A 22,488-nucleotide genomic window follows, 5' to 3' on the forward strand; every position below is an offset into this window, starting at 1 on the left:
TCTAGCCACATCTGGATCGGGTCATCGGGTATGGCTCAATACGGCACCATTTTAGAGCCATTGGAATGAGCTTCAAACGGTGCCATTTTATGGTCTGCATAAAGCTAAAAATAAAACAAAGGTATTAAGTCATTTTACAATAGATTTGCAAACCCTAGCTTCCCCCCTCATCGTTCTCAAGTCTTCCCCTTCAAACTCCGATTGCGACGGAGTGACAAGGATTTCACGGTGCTAAAATAAAGGTAAGCCTTCGCCTATCTCTTTTCTCAAACAATAAGCAAGCATCAATGAAAAAAAAAACTAAGGAAATAGGAAAGAAACTAAATGAAAAGAAGAATCAAATCACCTTCGAAAATTATGATTTTTTACTGCTTTTTTTTCAATTTCTGATTTTCGTCCCCTGTTACAGTATTGAGTCTGCTTTTTATAGCAAACTATGGAAAAAGAAAAAGGTAAGAAACATCTAATTTAAAACGCATCATTTGCTCACTGATTTTTTCGATTTTCTTGCTATTCTGCCTATACTGTTTGTTGCCATCTTTACTGTGCAGGTACAGGCTTGGAGGTAGCACACGCGCTCAGTGGTGCAGCACGCACGAGGGAGGCCTTGGCTGATGCGGCATTGGGAGCTGGATGCTGCTCTAGAAACCCTAGGGATTTCTGAAAACTGCTTCGGGCTTCAATGTAATTGGGCCTTATAATTTTGGATTTTATTTTTGGGCTATGGACTGTTTAATGTTGGACTTTTATTTTTTTATTTGGTTTTTTATTGTTATCGGGCCCGGGCAAAAATTGGGCCTTACAGTATATTTTGTAAAATGGAATACTCGATAATAAGTATTCTAAGGATTGTACCTCTGAGATAAATATGCACAAGTCTCTGCTCAATTAAATACTTAAACACTGGTAAGCTAAACTACTGATCTAGTTGAATTCGAAATTATTGATACGATTGTAAAGCACTTCATTAACTCTACACTAAAGACACTTTATAAACCCTAAACTCTAGCAAACCACTCACATGTAACACTCCACACTCATCTCGATGCCTAGTATGAATAGGAGGTATCATTGGGTCATGTAAACGCCAAGCATTTCGGAAAAGTTTAAAACTTTAAATTTTGAAACATTTTTATAAATTCACTAAATCAAGTTTAGAATAAATTGGGAATTTTAGAATCACTTTAAAATCTTTTGGAAGTGGTTCAAGGGTGATTGAGACCAAAATGAATTGTTGAGGGTCAAAATAAGCCAAAACAAAGTAGTTGGCCTGGACTTAAGCAGAGGTATCAATACCTCTGAAGAAAGATTGATACTTCTGCTAAGTACTGTAACAATTTGCTCACTTTCTCATTTGAACTAATATTACTAACCTTTGCTCTAATACCTTGAGCCCTTAAAGCAAAAATTAAGCTACTTACTTCAATGTTTAATACTTAAATGCATGGTACTGAAACCTTGGGGCAAGGAGCAAAAATACAAGTTTAAAATGCTCAAAAATCATCTTCAAACACCACCAACTCATATCAACACTTCAAGAACTACTGAAACCATATGAATAGATACAATAAAATCATCAAATCATTTTCAAACTTCATCAATAGATAGATACCCAATTTAAGTTTAATAACTATTTCATGCAAGGGTCCACTAGCAAAGCATGTACAAAAATCATGAGGTTCAAAAGAATAACATTCTTACTTTCAAGACCATAAAAGCAATATGGAGCTTAAGTACATACATGGCCATTGACTCATAAGCATATGTTCACTAGGACATAATTGAACACATATACACATATTTCATACTCTTCAAGTCTTGTCATGGATGATGTGATCCGAGAAGGCTATTTAGTTTCATGAACTCAACTTGAAAATCTATGCGCAAAAAAAACGATACGTTAAACATAACATAAAGCTTAGTACTCATTTACTTTGCTCCAAAAGCAAAGAAGTATGCACAAGTAGGAATAAAAGTTATACTTTGAACATTGAAAGTTCATTCATCATAAACATAATTGTATTGTAAAGAGTATTAGTTTCATATTTTAATTTATTCAAAACGACACAATAATCAAAAAACTTATTAATTTTACGCTACGTTATCAAACCAATTTATAATTTCATTTAATATATAACCTTTGATAATGTTAGTAAAATAAAATTTGGACATTTGGAACTCTCATCCAAATTCCTCACTTATGGTATTAAATGTGCATCTATCCTTAACACCACACATATACATATAAAAGGCCTTAAGAATACACCTATGTGTTGTGTCAAAAAGGCGTCATATTATATCATCATTCCAAGGATTGCAATTTAATCTCTATTAACTTGCCAACCATAGCAAACTATTCTACCAAATTGAGAAGGCAGTATTTTTATCAGTACTTAATTCTTAATGGTATAGTCTTTCATATATATATATATATATATAACACATGCTTACCACTACACTTATTTAGCAAATCTTGTAACACGTAAACGAGAAACAAAAGGTTTTAGTTATACATGAATCGTGACATTTCCTTTGCTTGCAATTCGCTTTTTGGAAGCTTTGACTTATTAAAATTTATTTTATGTATTACCATCCAGAATATTATTTAAAATAATTTTAAAATATATTTAAAGTTCTGAAAATGTCACAAATGGTTTGTAAGAGATTTTATTAGATTGATTAAAATATGATTTCATATAAAAAATGTTAAAGCAAAGATTATGTCAATGTGACATCGTTTACTCGCATTGATCGTCGGGTCAAGTAAAAAACATTACATGATATTTTGATAATGTGTCACGTCACATGACATATTTTTAGAGTTCTATGTGATTACACTTCTACATTTTTCAAATTTAAAAACCAAAATGTATTTAAGTGTCAAGTTTAGGGTATAAGTACAAAAGTGGATTTAATTGTCAAGTTCAAGGGTCAAAAAAGACATTAACCCTATTTTTATTTCTTTTTTCTTTTTTCTAATATTAATTTAGTTATAGCATATAATAAAATCACTATAAAATAAGGCTAATCCGAACAAAAGATGGTTACCAGATGTTGTATTATATTTCTTTGTAGTTAATTGGGCAGAACCTTGATAAAGACCATCTTGAATATTTCGATATTAGAAACATTTATTCATCTTCTAGTCCTTGAATTGAAAAGTTATATTTTTTTGTTTTAAATTTACGATAATACATAGTTTTAATCATGATGATCATGAGAACAAATTATTTCTTCTTCTTTTTATAGGTTTAATGCTGAAAATATGAGTATTTCAAGTGTGAAGTTTGTGTGTGGACTAAAAACTATGGAGTTATGATATAAAGGAAATTTTAACATAAGACACGTAATTCCAGCTCGAGCTCATCCTAGATCATGGAAATCTATAAATGAGTTTAATCAAACTCAAATTTGAGCTCTAGTATAGGAAAGGATAAATGAGCTTGTGCTCACGCAGTCTATTGTATCTCGAGTCAACTTTGAGCTTAAAAATTGATGTTTGATTGACCTCAAGTTAAGAATCGCGCCCAGAGTTTTGAGTCGAGCTCGAGCCATTACACCCCCCTAATTCAGTTGAGAAAACAAATAATCAAATGTCAAATTTCGATGAGATGAGCTAAAAACAAAAAGTCTAAATAAGCACTTCATGAAGTACTTGGCAAAGCTCCAAGCTGGTAATGCTAGCTTGAAACACCTTTCTTGCTTCAATAACTTCAGTAATTTATCAAACCCTAATCACATATAAATATTTTCATTGAAAAGAACATCTAATCTTATCTATATTGAAGTATTCTTGGGTCCATAGAGAAAGTTCCAATAATGGTTAAGCATATGATCGGTGGGCGTTACTCTATCCCCTTTTCCAGTACAGAATATCGCATATGCATCTGCAGCATACCTGGTCACCGAAAAGGGTCACTGGAAAGGTTACAATCTAAACTGCTTTGGCGTGGAAAGAATGGGATCAACAAGATTGGATAGATAACTTACTTTCCGACACCGTGCAGCTCAGTCACATGAGTCCATTCCTTCCATAAATATTCCTGAGACATTCGTTGTATCATCTCTGCCCGCTTTCTTTGAAGACCAAGAGTTTTTATAGCCTTTTCTATCTCCTCAGTGGCAACCTCAGTGGCCGTTTTTGCATCAGGGCACACAGTGAAGAAATCAGATAATACTTTTCTAGTCTGCAATCAATGTAACAATTGTTACTTTGACTGTTTTTACCATCCATGCTAGAAATATCAAAATTTGACGTCTTGTTGCATATTAACACGACAAAGTTCTGCAGCCAGCGATGAGACTGATAAAATGATCAAGATCTGCTATCCATAATAACTAATTGAGAATCTCATGAAAATCATATTTCAATTTGTTTCCACCTTCCAACTGATACAATCTATCCGCAATACTATTAGCAAATACAGGCTTCATTAAATGTGGTTATATCATATAGCCCCACCTAATATATTTCCAGCATGAAACTGCTCAGATGACAGAAAATCAAGCATGAGAGTTTCTTAGCTACGCAACATCCAAAAGTAAGGAAGAACTAGAATTTCAATCAAGGGGCTGCACACTTAAACTATGAACAGCAGGGAGGAATACCAATTGGAAGAGATGGTGATGGCACCTTTGGAGAGAGAACAAAACTTCCTACACAAGGATAATCGCCTTCTATATTGTTTTCTACATTTTATTCTTAGTTTTGTTCTCCATTTTGTCAAACAAAATGATTTCCACAAGGATGGTAGAACAATCTCATAAATGCTTAGGCCTAAGGCTAGGATCAATGACTACCAGAGAGACCTTTTAGCCTAAGGCAGGCTTATTGAAACATAGCCCTCTCACAAACCACACAAAAACACTGCACTTTTTTCGGTCATTATTTCTTTTGTTCTCAAACCCCAGCTTCAAGCCTTCAATTACAAACAAAAACATAACTTCACAATGGAGATCCATTTTGATTAGGGGCCATAACAAGTATAGTTTCTTTATGTAAAAACCAGCCTTGTTACAGAATACCTCAGGAAAGTGCTACCCCTTGAACTGCAAAATAAAAGTAACTTCTCTATAGGGTCACTTATGTATATTTTAAAAATGAATAGATGCATTCAAGGCTAATTATCCCCCTAACAAAGGCATATATAATTGATCCACTCATCTCGGCAAAAAATAAAACACGAAAACATTGACTGCAATGGACTTACATAATTGTTGTTATGACATGATATGCGAAAGCAACATTGATGCTTGCATAGGGAACACTATAAGTCCTAAGGGCAAGACACCTACCTAGTTCTTAGGCTCAAAGTGGCAAGCCACTTCGGGTAAAAGTACCATAGAGGCCCCTGAAGTAGGAGTCAGGCTGCATTTTGCCCCATCTACTCAAAAAATGGGTAAGTTAGACCTTATATGTTAGATCAAAGAACAAATTGATCATTCTTTTAAAATTTTCATCATTTCTACTGTTAAAAACTGGTCTTTGTACATTAGCATGACATACACGTAGCATACCATGTGCCACAATCTGGTTATTCTGTCCGGCACACCAGTTTTTAATAGTTCAAATAGATGAAATTTTTAACAAAAAGGTAGTTTGTTCTATAATCTAATGTAAAAGGACTAATTTTCCCTTTTTTTAGTAGAGAGGGCAAAATGCAATCTGACTCCGACTACAAGGGACTCTAAGATACTTTTACCTACTTTGCAGCTACGATGGAAGACATGGAAATATATTGTGGTCAACAGCCATTGATAATTGTCGAGGTGCAATTCACAAGTGGATTCATATGATTTAACTTTTTATTCAAATAAATAAACAAATGAAGGGAAACCATAACCCCGAGAGAAAAGAAAGTAAAGCAACAGCATATGAAAAGGTTCCGCAACAAGCATTATTAAGTAAAGAAACGCAATATTTGAATAAGATATTTGACTGAAAGAAAGAAACCTGGTTCCCAGTTGTTCTATTGAGAAGCATACATATAACCAAGACCCTCCAGGGGTCATGTGTATGATCCTCTTGGAGAAGTGGAGCATCAGAACGAGGAGGGATCCATGTATTATCGACAGTTTTTCTTTGGTAAGCCTCATCTCTCTTCTGAGAAGCAGAAAGTAAAGGTTTAACTTCATCCGTCTTCCTTGGTTTTCTCAAGCTTTCATTGTTCTTCTGAAAATAGGGGGACTGTTTCAACACTCTGGGTTTTATTTTCTGATTCTCACTCGTCTTCTTTTGCTTTTCTTCACTTGACTGGAAATAAGGAGAGACCTTTACAACTTCCGCATCCATTCTCCTCTGCTTTCTATTCTGTTTGCTAAAGTTTTCCCCTTCCTTCAAAAGCTTTTCATTACTACAACCTTTGTACACAACTTGCGTAATTGACTTGAGCTGCCTTTCACAGTTGCCTTGAAAATACGGTGAAACCTTTCGTACTTGCACATATCCTTTCTTCCTCTTTCCATTCCTTTTGCGCACAATCTCAGGTTCCTTCAAGACCTTTTCCTCACCATGATCGCCCTCGTATACAAATTGGGAAAGCGCATGATCAAGATTTCTAATCTCTTTGCCCCCAATGGCATCACTTTCATTGTCACCTACAATTCTTTCCTTCATCACTAGTCTCTGCCCTTCAATTTTCTTTGACTTCGGCATTTAAGAACTACAATTCAACCATAAACACTTTAGAACAGCATTAGGGAAACAAGAAACCCCAACATGATATACATACATACATCCATTCATTCATATATTCATATATACACTTCAAGAATTGGATCCAAAATAACATTTGGGAAACAAGAAACCCTAACATATGGAAACAAAACCAATTTATTCCACCTGAAGGATATCAGAAATCAAAGGAAGCCAAGGATCAACTTAAATTCATGTCTTTGAAATTCATTACAGAAGTACGAGAGCACCAACTTTCATTGATCATCACATAATCTATATAGAAGAATCAAAATCCTTAAGAATTAGAAGACATAAACACACAAATTTCCAGCCATTTAAATTTGGAAAAAGAGAAGATTAAAGGAGAGATATGTCCAAATTACTGACCTCAAATGATGAAGAAAGTGGCATTTTAGAGCATTATGAGACAAGTGAGGGATTCGCCCGCGGAATTCGCGGCTAATACGGCACTGATAATTCAGAGTCGTCGGCAAAGACGAAAGTGAACCAAATCAAACCACCAAATGAGTTAGTGGGTTACCATCAACACCAAATTAACACAAAACCAATCCATAAATTTTACGTATAAGGGGGAATGCAGTAAGGATTCCCGTCTGGGAGGATCGTTAAAAAGGTTGAGAAAAAATGGAAATAAATTATTATTGTTATTAGGTGAAAAACAATTTATGAAATAGTAAAGTGAATTTAGGCTAATTTACCAAAAAAAACCATTTTTTTAAAAAATTACTGAAATGGGCCGGTTTTTTAATTATTTACCGGAATGGACCATTTTCGTTGAAATCGCGTCCACGTCAGCGCGATGTCAGGGTACGTGACAGGACATCGCGTCCACGTCAGCAGGTCGCGCTGACGTGGACGCGATGTGGCCGCGCGCGTGAATAGTGCCCAACGGTCGGTAAAATATTTTTTTTTACTATATAAACTCCCCACCCCTTTTATTTTCACAAACAAATTCAATATCAATTTCCTTCAAAAATTCTCTCAATTCCGTTCAAAAATTCTCTCAAATTCCTTTCAAAATTCTCTCAAACTCTCAAATTCCTTCCAAAATTCTCTCAATTTCCTTCAAAAAATCTCCAAATCCATATTAAATTTCTTTCTCCATTAAATTTCATTATTTTAAGAAAATTTTAAAATTTTTTATTTTTTAAATAATTTTAAAATTTTAATATTTTCAACAATGGCGAGATCATTGATTCGTCTTGATAGGAATCACATATCGGTGGAGCAAATGAACATGGTAAGTATTAAATTTAAATTTTAAATTTTATTTAAGATATTTTTATTTATGTATTTTAGATATTTATTAATTTATTTTTTGTTATAAAAGGTGAAGATCGGGTATTGGAATGCAATATTGAATATGCATGCTCCTCCATCACCGTTAGTAGAGAACTACTGCATGGAAGCGGGATTTTGGCACGTGGTGACGGTAGGCCGGGATGCAAGTTGGGCCAACCGATCGGTCGTTGATCGAGAGGTGGAGACACGAGACACACATTTCATCTTCCATGTGGAGAGTGCACTATCACTCTAGAAGATGTCCATCTGCATTTGGGATTGCCGGTGGACGGGCACCCAGTCACTGGATCTGCCCAATCTAGCAATTGGGAGGCGGTGTGCTACGAGCTTTTGGGCGCCGTTCCGGATAAAATGGATGGAGGTAATGTGGAGATGGGTTGGTTACGTGCCACCTTCCCCGGTCTGAATGAAAATTCAACCGAAATTGAAAGAATCCGATATGCTCGATCATGCATTCTTCAAATAATTGGAGGCTATCTCATGGTCGACACGTCACGGAGCTGTGTACATCTAAGGTGGCTGCTAAAACTCGTTGATTTTAGAGCAACCGGTGAATTTAGTTGGGGGTCTGCCGTCTTGGCAACATTATATCGGGAGATGTGCGGGGCGACCAAACCGAGGAGAGCAAAAATCGGAGGATGCCTGTCACTACTGCAATCATGGGCACGGTTTCACTTTCCATTTCTACGTCCTCGAGTGAACCACCCATATACATTACCACTCGTAACGAGGTAAATTTTATATTACATTTTGAAATTGTTATGTAGATTTTGTAAGAATAAAAGTATGCTAAAAATTATTTAATTAGGTGGAACCATCCGTGAGTTATCGTGGATTACCGTCGAACTTGAAGATATCGGCTTCTATTGGACCAGCGATTGAAGCGTATAAGTATTATTGCAAATAGATATTTCCATACATTCGCTAGTGGATTGATATTTAGTATTTACTATTTAGTATTATGTATATAAGTAATATTTCTATCATGTTCATGTAGTTTCAATGGACACCATACGAGGATCCGCAATCCGGCGATAATCCGGAAGAGTTTTACAAAATCCGGTCGCTTGACACGTGAAAGTGGTGTTGATCAACTATGCAACTGTAGAGCCCCACCAGACAGACAGAGTCCTACGACAGTTTAGATGTAGACAACCGATCCCTGCGGACCCTGAAGTGTTTGACGAGCACCACAAAATCGACCTTCGGCTATTAGGTGCGGATTGGCCTGAATCTTTGGTCGAGTACACGGAAATGTGGGAAAATCAGCATGAATATCTACCTACTCGGGAACAAATCATTGTTCCCGAGTTAGCGTGCGTTCTAGAATACATGCCATGGTTTAGGATCCATAGGAAGTCGTATTTACTTACGCCAGAGGAGAGGCAGCGGCAAATACGTGTCGGAAGGGAAAGGCGCGGGCCTCTAAATCCAAGGGGACAAGACTACGAGGGCAGCCCATCAACAAGGCCCAGACATTCACCCGGCCCATCATCAGCGGCCATGCAATCACCGTCCCCAATGAGAGCACCGGCGCAGTCACCTGATGCAGCAATTCAACAGATGATACCCACGCAATCGCCTTTCCCTATGATGCCAGGTATGTTTCCTAGCCCTTATATGTACCCTAACACGTACATGTATCCTTTTCCGAATCCTATGGCAGCTTGGAGCCAAATGCCCGGATCAGCTCCATTTCCTGTAATGCCGAGCGAACCACCGATAACTAGGCCATCGTCGCAGGAGGGGTCGCAAGGGGGGCCGTCGGGGAGCTCTCCTTTTTACCAATCGCCAGCAACGCATGGCTTTCAAACTCCGTCGCCGTTCATGATACAAACACCTCCACATACAGTATTCTTTGAAGGTGGATCATCGTCCCAAGTCCGACAAGCAGATGTCGAACCGGAAGAACAACAATAACAACCCGAGGAAGAACAACCGCCGCCGGAAGCTAGAGGAAAGAGGAATCCAGTGCGTAACCGTCGACGGCCACCATGTGGAACCGAATCCCCCGGTCATAGACATTGATTACCGTATTAAAATTTATCATTTGATGTAATGAAATAGAAGTTTATGACGATGTAATACACATAGAAATTTTTCCGAGTTATTTTGACATTATTTGATTAAAAACCCTAACCTAACTTAATTTAATTAAAAACCCTTACCCTAACCTAATTTAATTAAAAACTCTAACTTAACTTAATTAAAAACCCTAACCTAATTTAATTTAATTAAAAACCTAACCTAACCTAAATTAATTAAAACCCTAACCTAATTTAATTTAATTAAAAACCTAACCTAATTTAATTAAAAACCTAAACTAATTTAATTTAATTAAAAACCTAACATAATTTAATTTAATTAAAAACCTAACCTAATTTAATTTAATTAAAACCCTTACCTAACATAATTTAATTAAAAACTCTAACCTAATTTAATTTAATTAAAAACCTAACATAATTTAGTTAAAAACCCTAACCTAACCTATTTTACATGAAAACCCTAACCCTAACCTAATTTAATTAAAAACCTAACCTAATTTAATTTAATTAAAAACTCTAACCTAATTTAATTTAATTAAAACCTAACCTAATTTAATTAAAAACCTAACCTAATTTAATTTAATTAAAACCTAACCTAATTTAATTTAATTAAAAACCTAACCTAACTTAATTTACTTAAAACCCTTACCTAACCTAATTTAATTAAAAACCTAACCTAATTTAATTTAATTAAAACCCTTACCCTAACCTAATTTAATTAAAAACCTAACATAATTTAGTTAAAAACCTAACCTAACCTATTTTACATGAAAACCTTAACCTAACCTAATTTAATTAAAAACCTAACCTAATTTAATTTAATTAAAAACCTAACCTAATTTAATTTAATTAAAAACCTAACCTAATTTAATTTAATTAAAACCCTTACCTAACCTAATTTAATTAAAAACCTAACCTAATTTAATTTAATTAAAACCCTAACCTAATTTAGTTAAAATTCTAACCCGACCCTAATTTAATTAATGTAAAAACCCTAACATAACTCAGCGGATTTGATAATCTTACTAACCATTTAAGAAATTGTAGTTTTACATAATGTTGGATTTCGTAAAATGTTTTGACTGGTACTAACATTTAAGAAATTGTAGTAATTTGATAATTTTACTAACAATTAATACAATTATCAATTAAAAATTGAATAAAAGGTAATTTTTTCTATAATTACATTCAACTATTGCGATTAGGGCATGATCGACTTGTATGGCCTGGGTTCCTACACCATCCGCACAACTTCTGTTGACTGGCTGTTTCTCGGATATCCATATTGTTCCGTATTCTAGTGGAGAAAGGTCGACCTTCGGCTTGCGACGCAATTCTCTATCCGGTAACAGCTTAAAAGGAGCAAGAGATACGGGCGGCCACTTACGTTCATCTGAGACCGGTGGGAAAACGTGTCTTCATACGTTGTACATGTTTTCTAATTTGTATACTTCGTCCACATAACTCAGTGGATCCAGACGGAGTTTCTGACAGGCTGCAATAACATGAGCGCATGGGTAACGAAGTGCATCGAACTTCCCACAGTCACAAGTCCTGTTTCGCAAGTGTACACGATATTGCCCGCCAACAACACCTTGGTGCGGTATGTCGAACTCCGTCACGCGAAACCATAAATTGTCTCGATCGTGACACACAGCATGCATGATGTTTGCCCTCGCCTTCGCCTTGTTAATTTCTTGAACTACCTTACTGCACCATACATGCCCACCCACGCATCGCTCGCATAAGTTCTTTGCTCGCTTTGGAAATAAGCGCGTAAGCGAAAATATGTCTCTCGCACAACCACTGCTATCGGTAGATGGCGTGTTCCTTTAAGAACAGAATTTATGCATTCTGCCAGGTTCGACGTCATATGGCCATATCGTAGGCCTCCGTCGTATGCTTGTGCCCACTGTTCGAAACGTATATTGCAAAAGTAGTCTGCTCCTTCTTCGTTTTGGGATTTCAAGATTGCCAACATCTCGTGAAAACGATCTTTATTCATTTCATACCCTACCAATATAAGAACATAGTGAATATTTATACCGCTTCTACCAATAAAACTAATTCAATTTGACAAACGAAATAATACAGTTATACAGTAAATACCCATGTTGGTCACTTGTCGTCGTTCTGTCTTAGATGGATATTGCCTGTAGTAGTTCGAAGCAACGTGCCTCAGGCAATACCTATGGTGTGTACGCTGCCACAAGCTTCCCTCTCGATCAAATGCAGCTAGTATACCGGCGCCCCGATTTGAAATAACACAGATATCAGGTTGGGGGCACACATGCCTCCTTAACCTAGAGAGAAAGAAATCCCAGTCATCAGACGACTCTCCCGGTGTTATTGCATATGCAATTGGAAGAATTCTCCCACCGCCGTCCTGTGCCACTGCAACCAATAGCCGATGAGTGTACCTACCGAACATGAAGGTACCGTCAATTTGTACCAACGGCTTGCAGTAGGGAAATGCGTCTCGGCATTGCTTAAAGGTCCAAAATAGGCGTTTGAACACTTGGCATCCACGTAGCAATCGGCTGTTGTAGTACGCATGTTCCGTTTCAAGGTCTGTGATGGCACCTGGGACGTATCTCTGTACCACCTGACACCATTGCCATATTTCATTATATGAGGCGTCCCACCCACTATGCATCTTCTCCAATGCCTTTTGCTTAGCTATCTAAGCCTTGCGGTAAGAGGGCGTGTACCCCATTTGGCTACGGATATTGGCAATTATCACCGGCACTGAAGTCCGAGGATTTGCTTTTATCGTGGGCAGTATCAAGCTAGCCAACATAGCTGAATCCATTTTCGGATGATCTTCTGAAACACCTACAGGGGGAGGGAGTACATTAAATAATGCAACATTGGAAAATAAAAATATTATTCAGACATATTCAATACTGTACCTACAGCACATGTATATGGACCTTTGTACTTTTTGATCTCCCACAACCCTGTCCTCTTCCTTAACGAGGCGACGATTTTCCATGAACATGTGCCGTCTTGCACCGCACACTTCGCCTCAAACTTATCAGATTTTGATTTAACGACGTGGTAATTAACGCCGTTTTTGATGCTATGCTGTTTCAAAGCACCAATAAAACTATCTTTATTGGTAAACTGGTTACCAACTTCAAGTTCACCGAGATCTACCCCCGAACTTGTACGATCGCGCACCCGGTGTGGTAGATCTGGAAACTCTAACGCATCATCATTTGACAGATCCACATTATGCATGTGGGCTGGAGGTGAGTATGCTCTGAATCGTGGATTTTCTTCATCATCTGCACTCCTATCACCATCTTCACCTTCTGTTGGAATAGGCTCCGGTTCAGAAAATAATCCCACCTCTGCACCATCCGGCCCAGGCTCTCGAGGTGGATCCACATTGGAGTCACCTTCTAACCCACAATCATCTACAGCGTACGACGTCCCCTCACCGGTTGATGTCGTAGGTAGTACGTCATCCCTTCTTCTGGGCATTTGATAACGTCCCCAATTGGATGTAGATTGCCATCCAGTAGAACTTGATGCAGTTCCCCAGCTCGTATTTCCAGCGTCAAACGTCGAGCCACCGACGTACATGTCTCATCTACCGACAGAGTGTCTAGAGGGGATGTGCATTTGACACCGCTACAGAATATGGGCTGTTCCGTATTTTGTAACACGCTAACCGAGTGTCGGCTAGGGGTCGTGTATACATCTCGAACACCAGACGGAAGTACATCAGTTGGCAACGTAAATTGTACATATAACTCAATATAAGTTGCTCCGCTAGCAAGATGAGTCTGCACCATTGCCTCCAAGCTACGAGCACCTTTTATGTCGAACGAGTCATATGTCACCGGATCAACAGAAGAACAAAATCGATACGTCATTGACAGAACTTTCATTGGTGTCGTTCCGAAGATTTTACGCTTAATTCTTTTACGGAGTTCTGTCAAATCTATGTTTTGGCTAAATGACAGTCGCACCTTATTCTCCGACAAAAAAACAACACCATTCTCGGTGTGGCAAACCTCACCATCGTAGTAAATAACAGCACTAATACGTTTACTCATTTTGAAACTCTAAGTTTCTTAGCCTCTCTAAAATATTTCTGCTGTGAGTTATGCATTCTAAGAACATTTTCTGTCTAATTTATAGCCTCATTAAACTTGCTTATTGTAGCAAAATCGCGTCCACAGTAGCGATTTGATACTATTTGCTCAGAAACGTCAAAAAAAATTATTTCCTACATGACCAACTGTAGCGAAATCGCATCCACGAGGGCGCGATTTCACAATTTCTTCTCAAATAGCATCCTGGTAGAAGCGATCTCCCACTATTTGACCAGATACATCAACTCGAAAAAAATTTTTCCGGGACCCCTAACCCCTAAAAAGCCTGCACCCTAAACCCTAAAAGCCAGAAAACCCAAACGTAAAATCAGCATCAAAATCGCGTCCCCGGTACCGCGCTACGTGGCAGGACATTGCGTCCACGTCAGCAGGTCGCTCTGACGTGGACGCAATGTCCTGTCACGTACCCTGACATCGCGTTGACGTGGATGCGATTTCGCGGAAAATGGCTCATTCCGGTAAATAATTAAAAAACCGGCCCATTTCGGTAATTTTTTAAAAAATGGGCTTTTTTTGGTAAATTAGCCGTGAATTTAAATTTTTTGAAATTTATAAAAATAGTCACATTTTTTTTAGTTACTTCTACAAATTTTTGTTGGTGATTTACAACAAAACCCTAATATCAACTCGATTTAAACCCAGGCACATCTAGGATGATGAAGACCTTAATTATCTAGCCAACTCACGGAGTTCAAAAAAATCAATAAATTTAACATTCAACTTCATTTAATTTTATTCTTTCAATATTTATATATTCTATTAATTTAGTCTTAATCTTTAAAAAAATTAATAAATGTAGCCATCACTTTATTTTTCTATCAATTTAATTTTATTTCTTAAAAATTTTAAAAAATTTATTTCTCTATTGTTGAAAATATTTTACTTGCTGCAAATGGCTTTTGGTATATTGCATGAGACGAAAGCTTTTCTCTTAAATAACTTCGAAATGAATGTGATAGGAATTGAAATATTCCAAGATAGATCACAAAGTTTGTTAGGATTGTCTCAATAAAACTATATTGAAAAAGTTCTAGAGAGATTTAAAAGTATAATTGTTTCACATAAATTGTTTCAATATAGGAAGGGGACAAATTTAATCTCATGCAATGTCCAAAGAATGATGCGGAACAAAAGAGAATAAAATATATTCTTTACGCTTTTGTTGTGAGTAGTTTAATGTATGTCAAGATCTACATAAGACTCGATATTAACTTTGCAGTTGAGATTCTTGGCAGATATCAAAATAATCTTGGAAATGATTACTGGAAGGCTTCAAAGAAAGTTGAGGATACCTACAAGGAACAAGGAATTACATGCTCATGTATAAGAAATCTAATTAGTTGAAAGTGGTTGGATATTCAAATTCAGATTTTGCTAAATGTCTTGATGGTAGGAAGTGCACTTTTGACTATTTATTCATTAATTGATGGCGTCGTATCATGGAAAAGTGTAAAACAATCTGTTATTGCATCATTTATGATGGAAATAGAATTTATGGCATGTTCTAAGGCTACAATTCATCCATTATAGTTGTGGAACTTTATTTCAAGACTTGTGATATTCGATACCATTACTAAGCTGCTGAAATTTTATTGTGATAATTTCATAGTAGTATTTTCTCCAAGAGAAACATATTCTAATGTGCAAAACATATGGAATTAAAATTTCTTATCATTAAAAAGAAGTTCGAAACAAAACTTCTATAAATGACATTAAAATTGATCTCATGATTGCAGATTCGTTAACTAAAGTCTTACAACCAAAGACATTTAAAGAACATATACATAAAGTTTGTCTTGGTTGTATTGATGAATGATATTTTATGATAATGTGACACTCTGAGCTCGACATAAAATTTGAAATTATTTGAAACAAGAAAATAGTTATAAGATATTTTGTGATCATGTATGTTACTTAAAACCTATTATATTGAGTTGTAATGTTATAGTATATGAAAGGAAGTATGTGACTTAAACTATACACAACCTTCCTAATGTCACGGACTTAGATTTTTCCCATGCAATCTTTACGGCCTTAGGCAGTTTCTTCACCCAAAAAATGCCTAAGTTAGCCTAACTCCCAACAATTGAGGATTCAACAGAATTTCTCTAAGGCACCCACGAAGAACAAGCGGAAGAACGAAAAATGAAAAGATGAACAAAGCCACAGAAAAGCAAGAACACTAGAGAGAAAGTTTTGAGTGAATGCTCTCAAAATTCTATTACTCACTGAATAAATTACAATGAAGGGGAGAGGTAGAGGTGATCATGGGTTGGGCTACTTGGCCCGACCCGATAGCCCGCCTGAAAAATGGAAGGGTCCGGGTAAAAATATAGGCCCGAAATATGGGTTTGGGTAAAAAAATGAGGCCCGTTTAAAAATGGGCCATGCCTCGGGTAAAACTTTTTTTGCCCGGGCTCGGCCCGAATTATATATTATTTTTAATCAAATATAAATATTATATATTTAATATATATTTAATATGGGCTGGGTCAGGCCAGGCTCGGGCTTAGCAATTTTCTTTCGGGCTGGCTTGGATAAATTTTTAGGCCCATATTTCGGCCTGGGCCTAGAAAAACGGGCTTAAAATTTTGTCTAGGCCCGGCCCATGATCACCTCTAGGGAGAGGTATCTATTTATAGTTGAGTCTCTCCAAAATCAACAGTACAGATCAAAGTACATCAACAGTTAAGATTAAAAGCTATTTACAGAATCGTATCTTCTAAAGATTACATATCATATCTAGGATCACATATCTTTGAAGATCACATTCCATATTTGCCAAGCTTTGTAGATGGGCCTTCAATCTCTCCAAGCAACGGGTCAGTCCGGTTGGGCCAAATGACATTTTTTAAACATGTTGGCTCACACAAGTGCGCCATGGTTGCGGGCTCCCATGCGCAACCCATGACACCTAACTCATAGTTGCGATTCACTATAATAATGTAATAATGATGGGTGTTATTTTTTGTTATGTACACTCAATGTTTATTCTATTAAAATTTATGTTTTGGGATAATATATAATATGGTAAGAAAATGTAATGTTCTTTCCATCCGTTACTTGATAGAGTTAAAAAAATGAAATAAAATAAAACATTTGAAAATGCAAAATCTTGAACTAACAAACATCTCTCTCTCATTTTCTCCCCTCTCATCATTCCAATTGGGAAATGATCAATTTTTATGTTTTAGGATGAAAAATGACTACTTCTCCTATTTTCTTTCTTCTCACTTTTCTTCCTTAGGAAGCACGCTCAAAATTTATTTTTTTCCACTTTTTCATTCCTTCCTTCTACTCCTCTATTTTTTCACCCAACCAAGTACACTTGAAAAATGAAAGAAAATAAAATAAAACATTTGAAAAGTACATCATTTTGAGCTAACATACGCATCTCTCTCATTTCTCTCCTCTTATCATTCCAATTTAGAAGGATTAGTTTTCACGCATTATGATGAAAAATAATCACCTCTCCTATTTATTTCCTTCTTGAGTATGATGCAGACCATTTGTTAGTTAATATATATATACAATACCTAGAACTGCCCATAACACACTTCCCCAACTGTTAAATAAGAGGAAAAATGCGTTTCGACACACTCGAACTCCCGTTCTCCTACATTGACAACAATAATAATATCAATCAAATTAAGACTCTATTAATTCTTAATTATACCCAGCAGTTGGCTAAAATCCCCCCATTGAACTCCATAATGTTGCTTTTCAGTTAATGCGACACCCTTATGGCCGAAACATTAAGGAAAAAGAAAAGTGTCTTGTTTAATAAAAAAAAAAAACAAGCTGTTTTTTTAACTCTAAAAAGAGAAGTGTTTTGATTTGTACGAAAAGTCAACGACATCCTGTTTAACTTCAGGCTAAAAAATAGTCAGAAACACTTCCAGAATTTACGTTCTTTTGTCAATTACTACCACATTTGGATTCTCATGCATATAATTAATCCAATCCAATCTTGTAATTTTATTTTTCTTCTAAGGATTTCCTTTTTACTAATTTGTTTATCTTTTAACTTACAAATTTATATTTAAATTATGTTTTTTTCTCATTTTAATACTTAATTTTTTTAAATTGGTACTTTCATTAGTCAAAACATTAAATTTATTTAAAAAGTTTAATTCACAAATTAGTACTTGAACAATATTCTTTTTCTAAATTGATACTTACACTTTTTTCTGTCCAAAGTGATATCCAAAATTTTCTGTCGTTACCCATTTTACATCAAAATGTTATATCATTAAACAAATTCCAACCAATAATAGATTGTCATGTCATATAAACTCTAAAAACTAATTTTAATTCTTTTATTTTTTTATATTATTTCTTTTTCTATTTTTCTTTCTTATTCCTTTATAATGTTTGGCAATACAAGTAATGTTCTAAATTGGCTCACCTAAGTCAAAATGCTAGCGATTAATTTTGTTTTTGAACTTCCCCATCTACTTGCTTGACCTGACAAGATCGAAAATGTTCTTTCATTGATCAAAATCAATTTTTTTCAGAATCAGATCAAAGTAGTTAATTGGATTGAGAATCAGTTCATAGATAAGGGTTGAATCTATTGACTAGTAAACCAATACAAATCAATTAAACCGAGCCAAAAAAAATTGTTGAACCAGTTGATCTAATTTCATTTATTTTAAATATTTTATGAATTTTTAATAATTTTAAATATATAAAAATAATTTCTTTTTTGGGCAAATTACCATTAAAAGCCCTTTTTTTAAATAATTACCGAAATGGGCCCGGTAAATAATTATTTACTGGAATGGGCCCATTTCCCAGAAAGCGCGTCCACGTCAGCTCGATGTCAGGATACGTGACAGGAAAACGCGTCCCTGAGGGAGCGTTTTGCCTAATTCACTGCTTTTAGGGTTTAGGGTTAAAAATTAAATAAATAAGGCATTAGAGTTTAGGGTAGGGGTGTTCATGGGCCGGGTAGGGCCCAAAAAAATTTTTGGCCCGCTTACTAGGCTCGGGGCTGGCCCGGCGTGAAATATGGGACTGAAATTTTGTCTAGGCCCAGCGGGGGAAAAATTTTATAAGCTCGGCCCGGCCGGACCCATTTTTTAATAAACACCAAAAAAATTATTTTAAAAATAAAAAGAATAAAAAAGTATTTTAAAAATATTTTAAAATTAAATAATAAAAAATATTTATTTATTATATATTCGGGCCGGGGCGTGCCGGGCTCGAGCCAAAAAAGTGGTGCTCGAGGCCCGGCCCGTTTTCTAAACGGGCCTCGCTTTTTTGCTCAAACCCATAATTTGGGCCTATATTTTTACCCGAACCCTCCCATATTTTTTGCTCGGCCCATGAACACCTCTAGTTTAGGGTTTGTCAATTAAATTATTTTTAAATTTTTCAAAATTGGATTAGTTTTCGTGTTTATTATTTTTTAAGAAAAATTCAATTAAATTAGGGTTTTGATATTTTTAAGTAGGATGCTTTGTTAGCAGAAGTACTGAAAAAAGTAAAGCATTTCTGAACAAAGTAAAGCAGGATGCTTTAACTTATGCATATGTTATACTCAAAGAACCATCTACCGAAAACATTATTTTTTAAAAAAAGAAAAGGTAAATTAAATTAAAAGTAAGGTTTATATGTCATAAAAAATTCTGAGCAAAGTAAAGCATTTCTACAAGAATAATTCTTTGCTTTCAAAGTAAATTTTGTTATTTTCTTGTCAATTAAATTATCTAATTGGTCCATCAATTGAGTTTACCGATTGACTATAAATAAGGCAAAATTTTCCCTCAGATTGTATAAGTTAAAGCAAAAAAAAAATTTAGAGAGGCTAAAAAGGATAGAAATTGAAGATGAGTGAACGTATTAGTGCTGTTATTCACTATGATGGTGAGGTTTGCCACACCGAGAACGGTGTTGTTTTTTTATCGGAGAATACAGTGCGACTGGTTTTTAACCAGAACATAGATTTGACAGAACTTCGTGAAAGAATTAGGCTTAAAATATTCGGAACGACGCCAATGAAAGTTCTGTCTATTACGTATCGATTTTGTTCTTCTGTTGATCCGGTGACATATGACTCGTTCGACATAAGAGGTGCTCGTAGCTTGGAGGCAATGGTGCAGACTCATCTCACTAGTGGAGCACCGTATATTGAGTTATACGTACAATTTACATCACTAAATGATGCAGTTGCGACTGGTGTTCGAGAGGAATACGCGACCCCTGCTCGACTCTCGGTTAGTGGGTTACAAAACACGAAGCAACCCATGTTTGGTAGCGGTGTCGAATACACAACCCTTGCACGACACTCTGTCGGTGGATGGGATATGCACGTCGGTGGGTCGATGTTTGATGCTGGAAATACGTACTGGGGAACAGCATCAACTTTTACTAGTTGGCAATCTACATCCAATTGGGGACATTATGAAATGCCCAAAAGAAGGGATAATGTACTCCCTACGATGTCCACCGGTGAGGAGACCTTGTACGTTACAGATGATGGTGACTTAGAATATGACTCTAATGTGGATCCACCTCGAGAGCCCATGACTGATGGTGATGAAGTTGGATTATTTTCTGAATCGGAGCCTATTCCAACCGAACCTGAAGATGTTGAAGGGGGTTCAGATGAAGAAGAAGATCCACGATTCAGGGCATACTCACCTTCATGCCACATGCATAATGTCGATCTGTCTGCAGATGATGCGTTGGAGTTTCCAAACCTACCACACCGGTTGCATGATCATACAAGTTCGGTACTGGATTCAGGTGAATTTGAAGTTGGTAATTAATTTTCCAACAAGGATAGTTTTATTGGTGCTTTAAAACAACATAACATCAATAACGACGTAAACTACCACGTCGTTAAGTCCAAAAATGATAAGTTTGATGCGAAGTGTGCAGTGCAAGATGGTACTTGTTCTTGGAAAATCTACGCCTCGTTAAGGAAAATGACAGGGTTGTGGGAGATTAAAAAGTACAAAGGTCCACATACATGTGCTGCAGGTACAGTATTTAGGGTTTCTGAATAATATTGTTATTATGTAATGTTGCATTATTTAATGTACTCCGTTTATAGGAATTTCACAATATCGCCCCAAGATGGATTCAGCTATGTTAGCTAGCTTGATACTGCCCACGTTGAAGGTAGATCCCAGGACTTCAGTGCTGGTGTTAATTGCCAATATTCGTAACCAAATGGGGTACACGCCCTCTTACCGTAAGGCTTGGATAGCTAAGCAGAAGGCGTTGGAGAAGATACATAGTGGGTGGGACGCCTCATATAATCATACCGATGATCGGTATGTATTTTGGCACGCACGTTAACTCTGGAACGATGATCGGTTGTCGAGCAGGTATATAATCATACCGATCTTCCCTCATTTAGATGTAGTACGACCAGAATCTCTGCCAATCCGTATGCAATTACCGTAGGTCGATTTTGTGGTGATCATCAAACACCTCAAGTGCCACGGGAATCGGTTGTCTACATCCAAATTGTCGTAACACTCTATCTGACTGGTGCATCTCCACGGTCGCATGGTTGATCAATGCGACTTTCACCTGCCAAGCGTTTTAATTTTGGAAGTACTCATCCGGAATTACTGCCCGAATTGCCGGATCCTCGTAAGATGTCCATTGAAACTATATGAACATGATGGAAATATTAGCTATATATATAATACTAAATACTAAATACCAATCGACTAGCTCATGATGGAAATATCAATTTTATTTAATACTTACTTGTGCTTCCGACTGTTGGTCTAATAGAAGTCGTATATCTTCAAGAGAGGTAGGTAATCGAGTATAACTTGCTGAATGGTTCCACCTAATTAAACAAATTTTTAGCATACTATTATTTTTAAAAATATACATAATAATTGTAAAATCTAATATAAAATTTACCTAGTTATGAGTGGGAATATATATGGGTGGTCCACTCGAGGACGTAAAAATGGAAAGAGAAATCGTGCCCATGACTGCAGTAGTGACAAGCAACCTCCGATTTTCGCTTTACTCGGTCGCGTCGCCCGACACATCTCCCGATATAATGTTGCTAACACGACAGACCCCCAACTCAATTCACCAACTGCTCTAAAATCAACGAGTTTCAGCAGCCATCTTAGATGTAAAAGGTTCCGTGACAAGTCCGGCATCAAATAACCTCTAATTATCTGAAGAATGTATGCCCGAGCATATCGAATTCTTTCTACTTTGGTTGAATTATCATCCGAATCTGGGAATGTGTCTCTTAACCAGCCCATCTCGATCCGACCTCCGTTAATTTTATCCAGAATAGTGCCTTAAAGCTCGTAGCACACCGCTCCCC

General features: G+C 36.5%; 2 protein-coding genes across 3 annotated transcripts; one reads left to right on the forward strand and one right to left on the reverse strand.

The window, feature by feature from the left end:
• Positions 1–3,586: 3,586 nt before the first annotated feature.
• Positions 3,587–7,320, reverse strand: LOC105798088 (methyl-CpG-binding domain protein 4-like protein). Of its 2 annotated transcripts, XM_012627995.2 has the most exons (5): positions 7,064–7,320; positions 6,842–6,949; positions 5,954–6,662; positions 3,991–4,187; positions 3,587–3,898 (listed from the first exon to the last, which is right to left on the reverse strand). In XM_012627995.2, exons 3-5 carry the CDS (start codon positions 6,653–6,655, stop codon positions 3,778–3,780), a joined length of 1,020 nt encoding a protein of 339 aa, XP_012483449.1. In that variant the 5' UTR covers positions 6,656–6,662; positions 6,842–6,949; positions 7,064–7,320; the 3' UTR covers positions 3,587–3,777. The 2 variants fall into 2 exon arrangements, with proteins under 2 accessions (XP_012483449.1, XP_012483448.1); XM_012627994.2 differs by lacking the exon at positions 6,842–6,949 and having other exon boundaries at positions 7,064–7,319.
• A 12,653-nt stretch (positions 7,321–19,973) lies between these two features.
• Positions 19,974–21,911, forward strand: LOC128032742 (uncharacterized). The gene is made up of 3 exons (XM_052621457.1): positions 19,974–20,924; positions 21,060–21,161; positions 21,235–21,911. Exons 1-3 carry the CDS (start codon positions 20,006–20,008, stop codon positions 21,480–21,482), a joined length of 1,269 nt encoding a protein of 422 aa, XP_052477417.1. The 5' UTR covers positions 19,974–20,005; the 3' UTR covers positions 21,483–21,911.
• The last annotated feature ends 577 nt before the right edge of the window (positions 21,912–22,488 follow it).

The sequence above is a fragment of the Gossypium raimondii genome, chromosome 9, assembly GCF_025698545.1.
Source record: "Gossypium raimondii isolate GPD5lz chromosome 9, ASM2569854v1, whole genome shotgun sequence".
Classification (NCBI taxonomy): Eukaryota; Viridiplantae; Streptophyta; class Magnoliopsida; order Malvales; family Malvaceae; genus Gossypium; species Gossypium raimondii.

Bases quoted from the DNA above. Each gene is read 5' to 3' on its own strand.
- LOC128032742 (XM_052621457.1), top strand. From the start codon at position 20,006: ATGAGTGAACGTATTAGTGCTGTTATTCACTATGATGGTGAGGTTTGC. The intron at 20,925-21,059 runs GTGAATTTGAAG...CGAAGTGTGCAG, and splicing joins AAGTTCGGTACTGGATTCAG to TGCAAGATGGTACTTGTTCT. The intron at 21,162-21,234 runs GTACAGTATTTA...CTCCGTTTATAG, and splicing joins TCCACATACATGTGCTGCAG to GAATTTCACAATATCGCCCC.
- LOC105798088 (XM_012627995.2), bottom strand. From the start codon at position 6,655: ATGCCGAAGTCAAAGAAAATTGAAGGGCAGAGACTAGTGATGAAGGAA. The intron at 4,188-5,953 runs GTTTCTTTCTTT...CATTGATTGCAG, and splicing joins ATAGAACAACTGGGAACCAG to ACTAGAAAAGTATTATCTGA. The intron at 3,899-3,990 runs GTAAGTTATCTA...TTCGGTGACCAG, and splicing joins GAGCTGCACGGTGTCGGAAA to GTATGCTGCAGATGCATATG.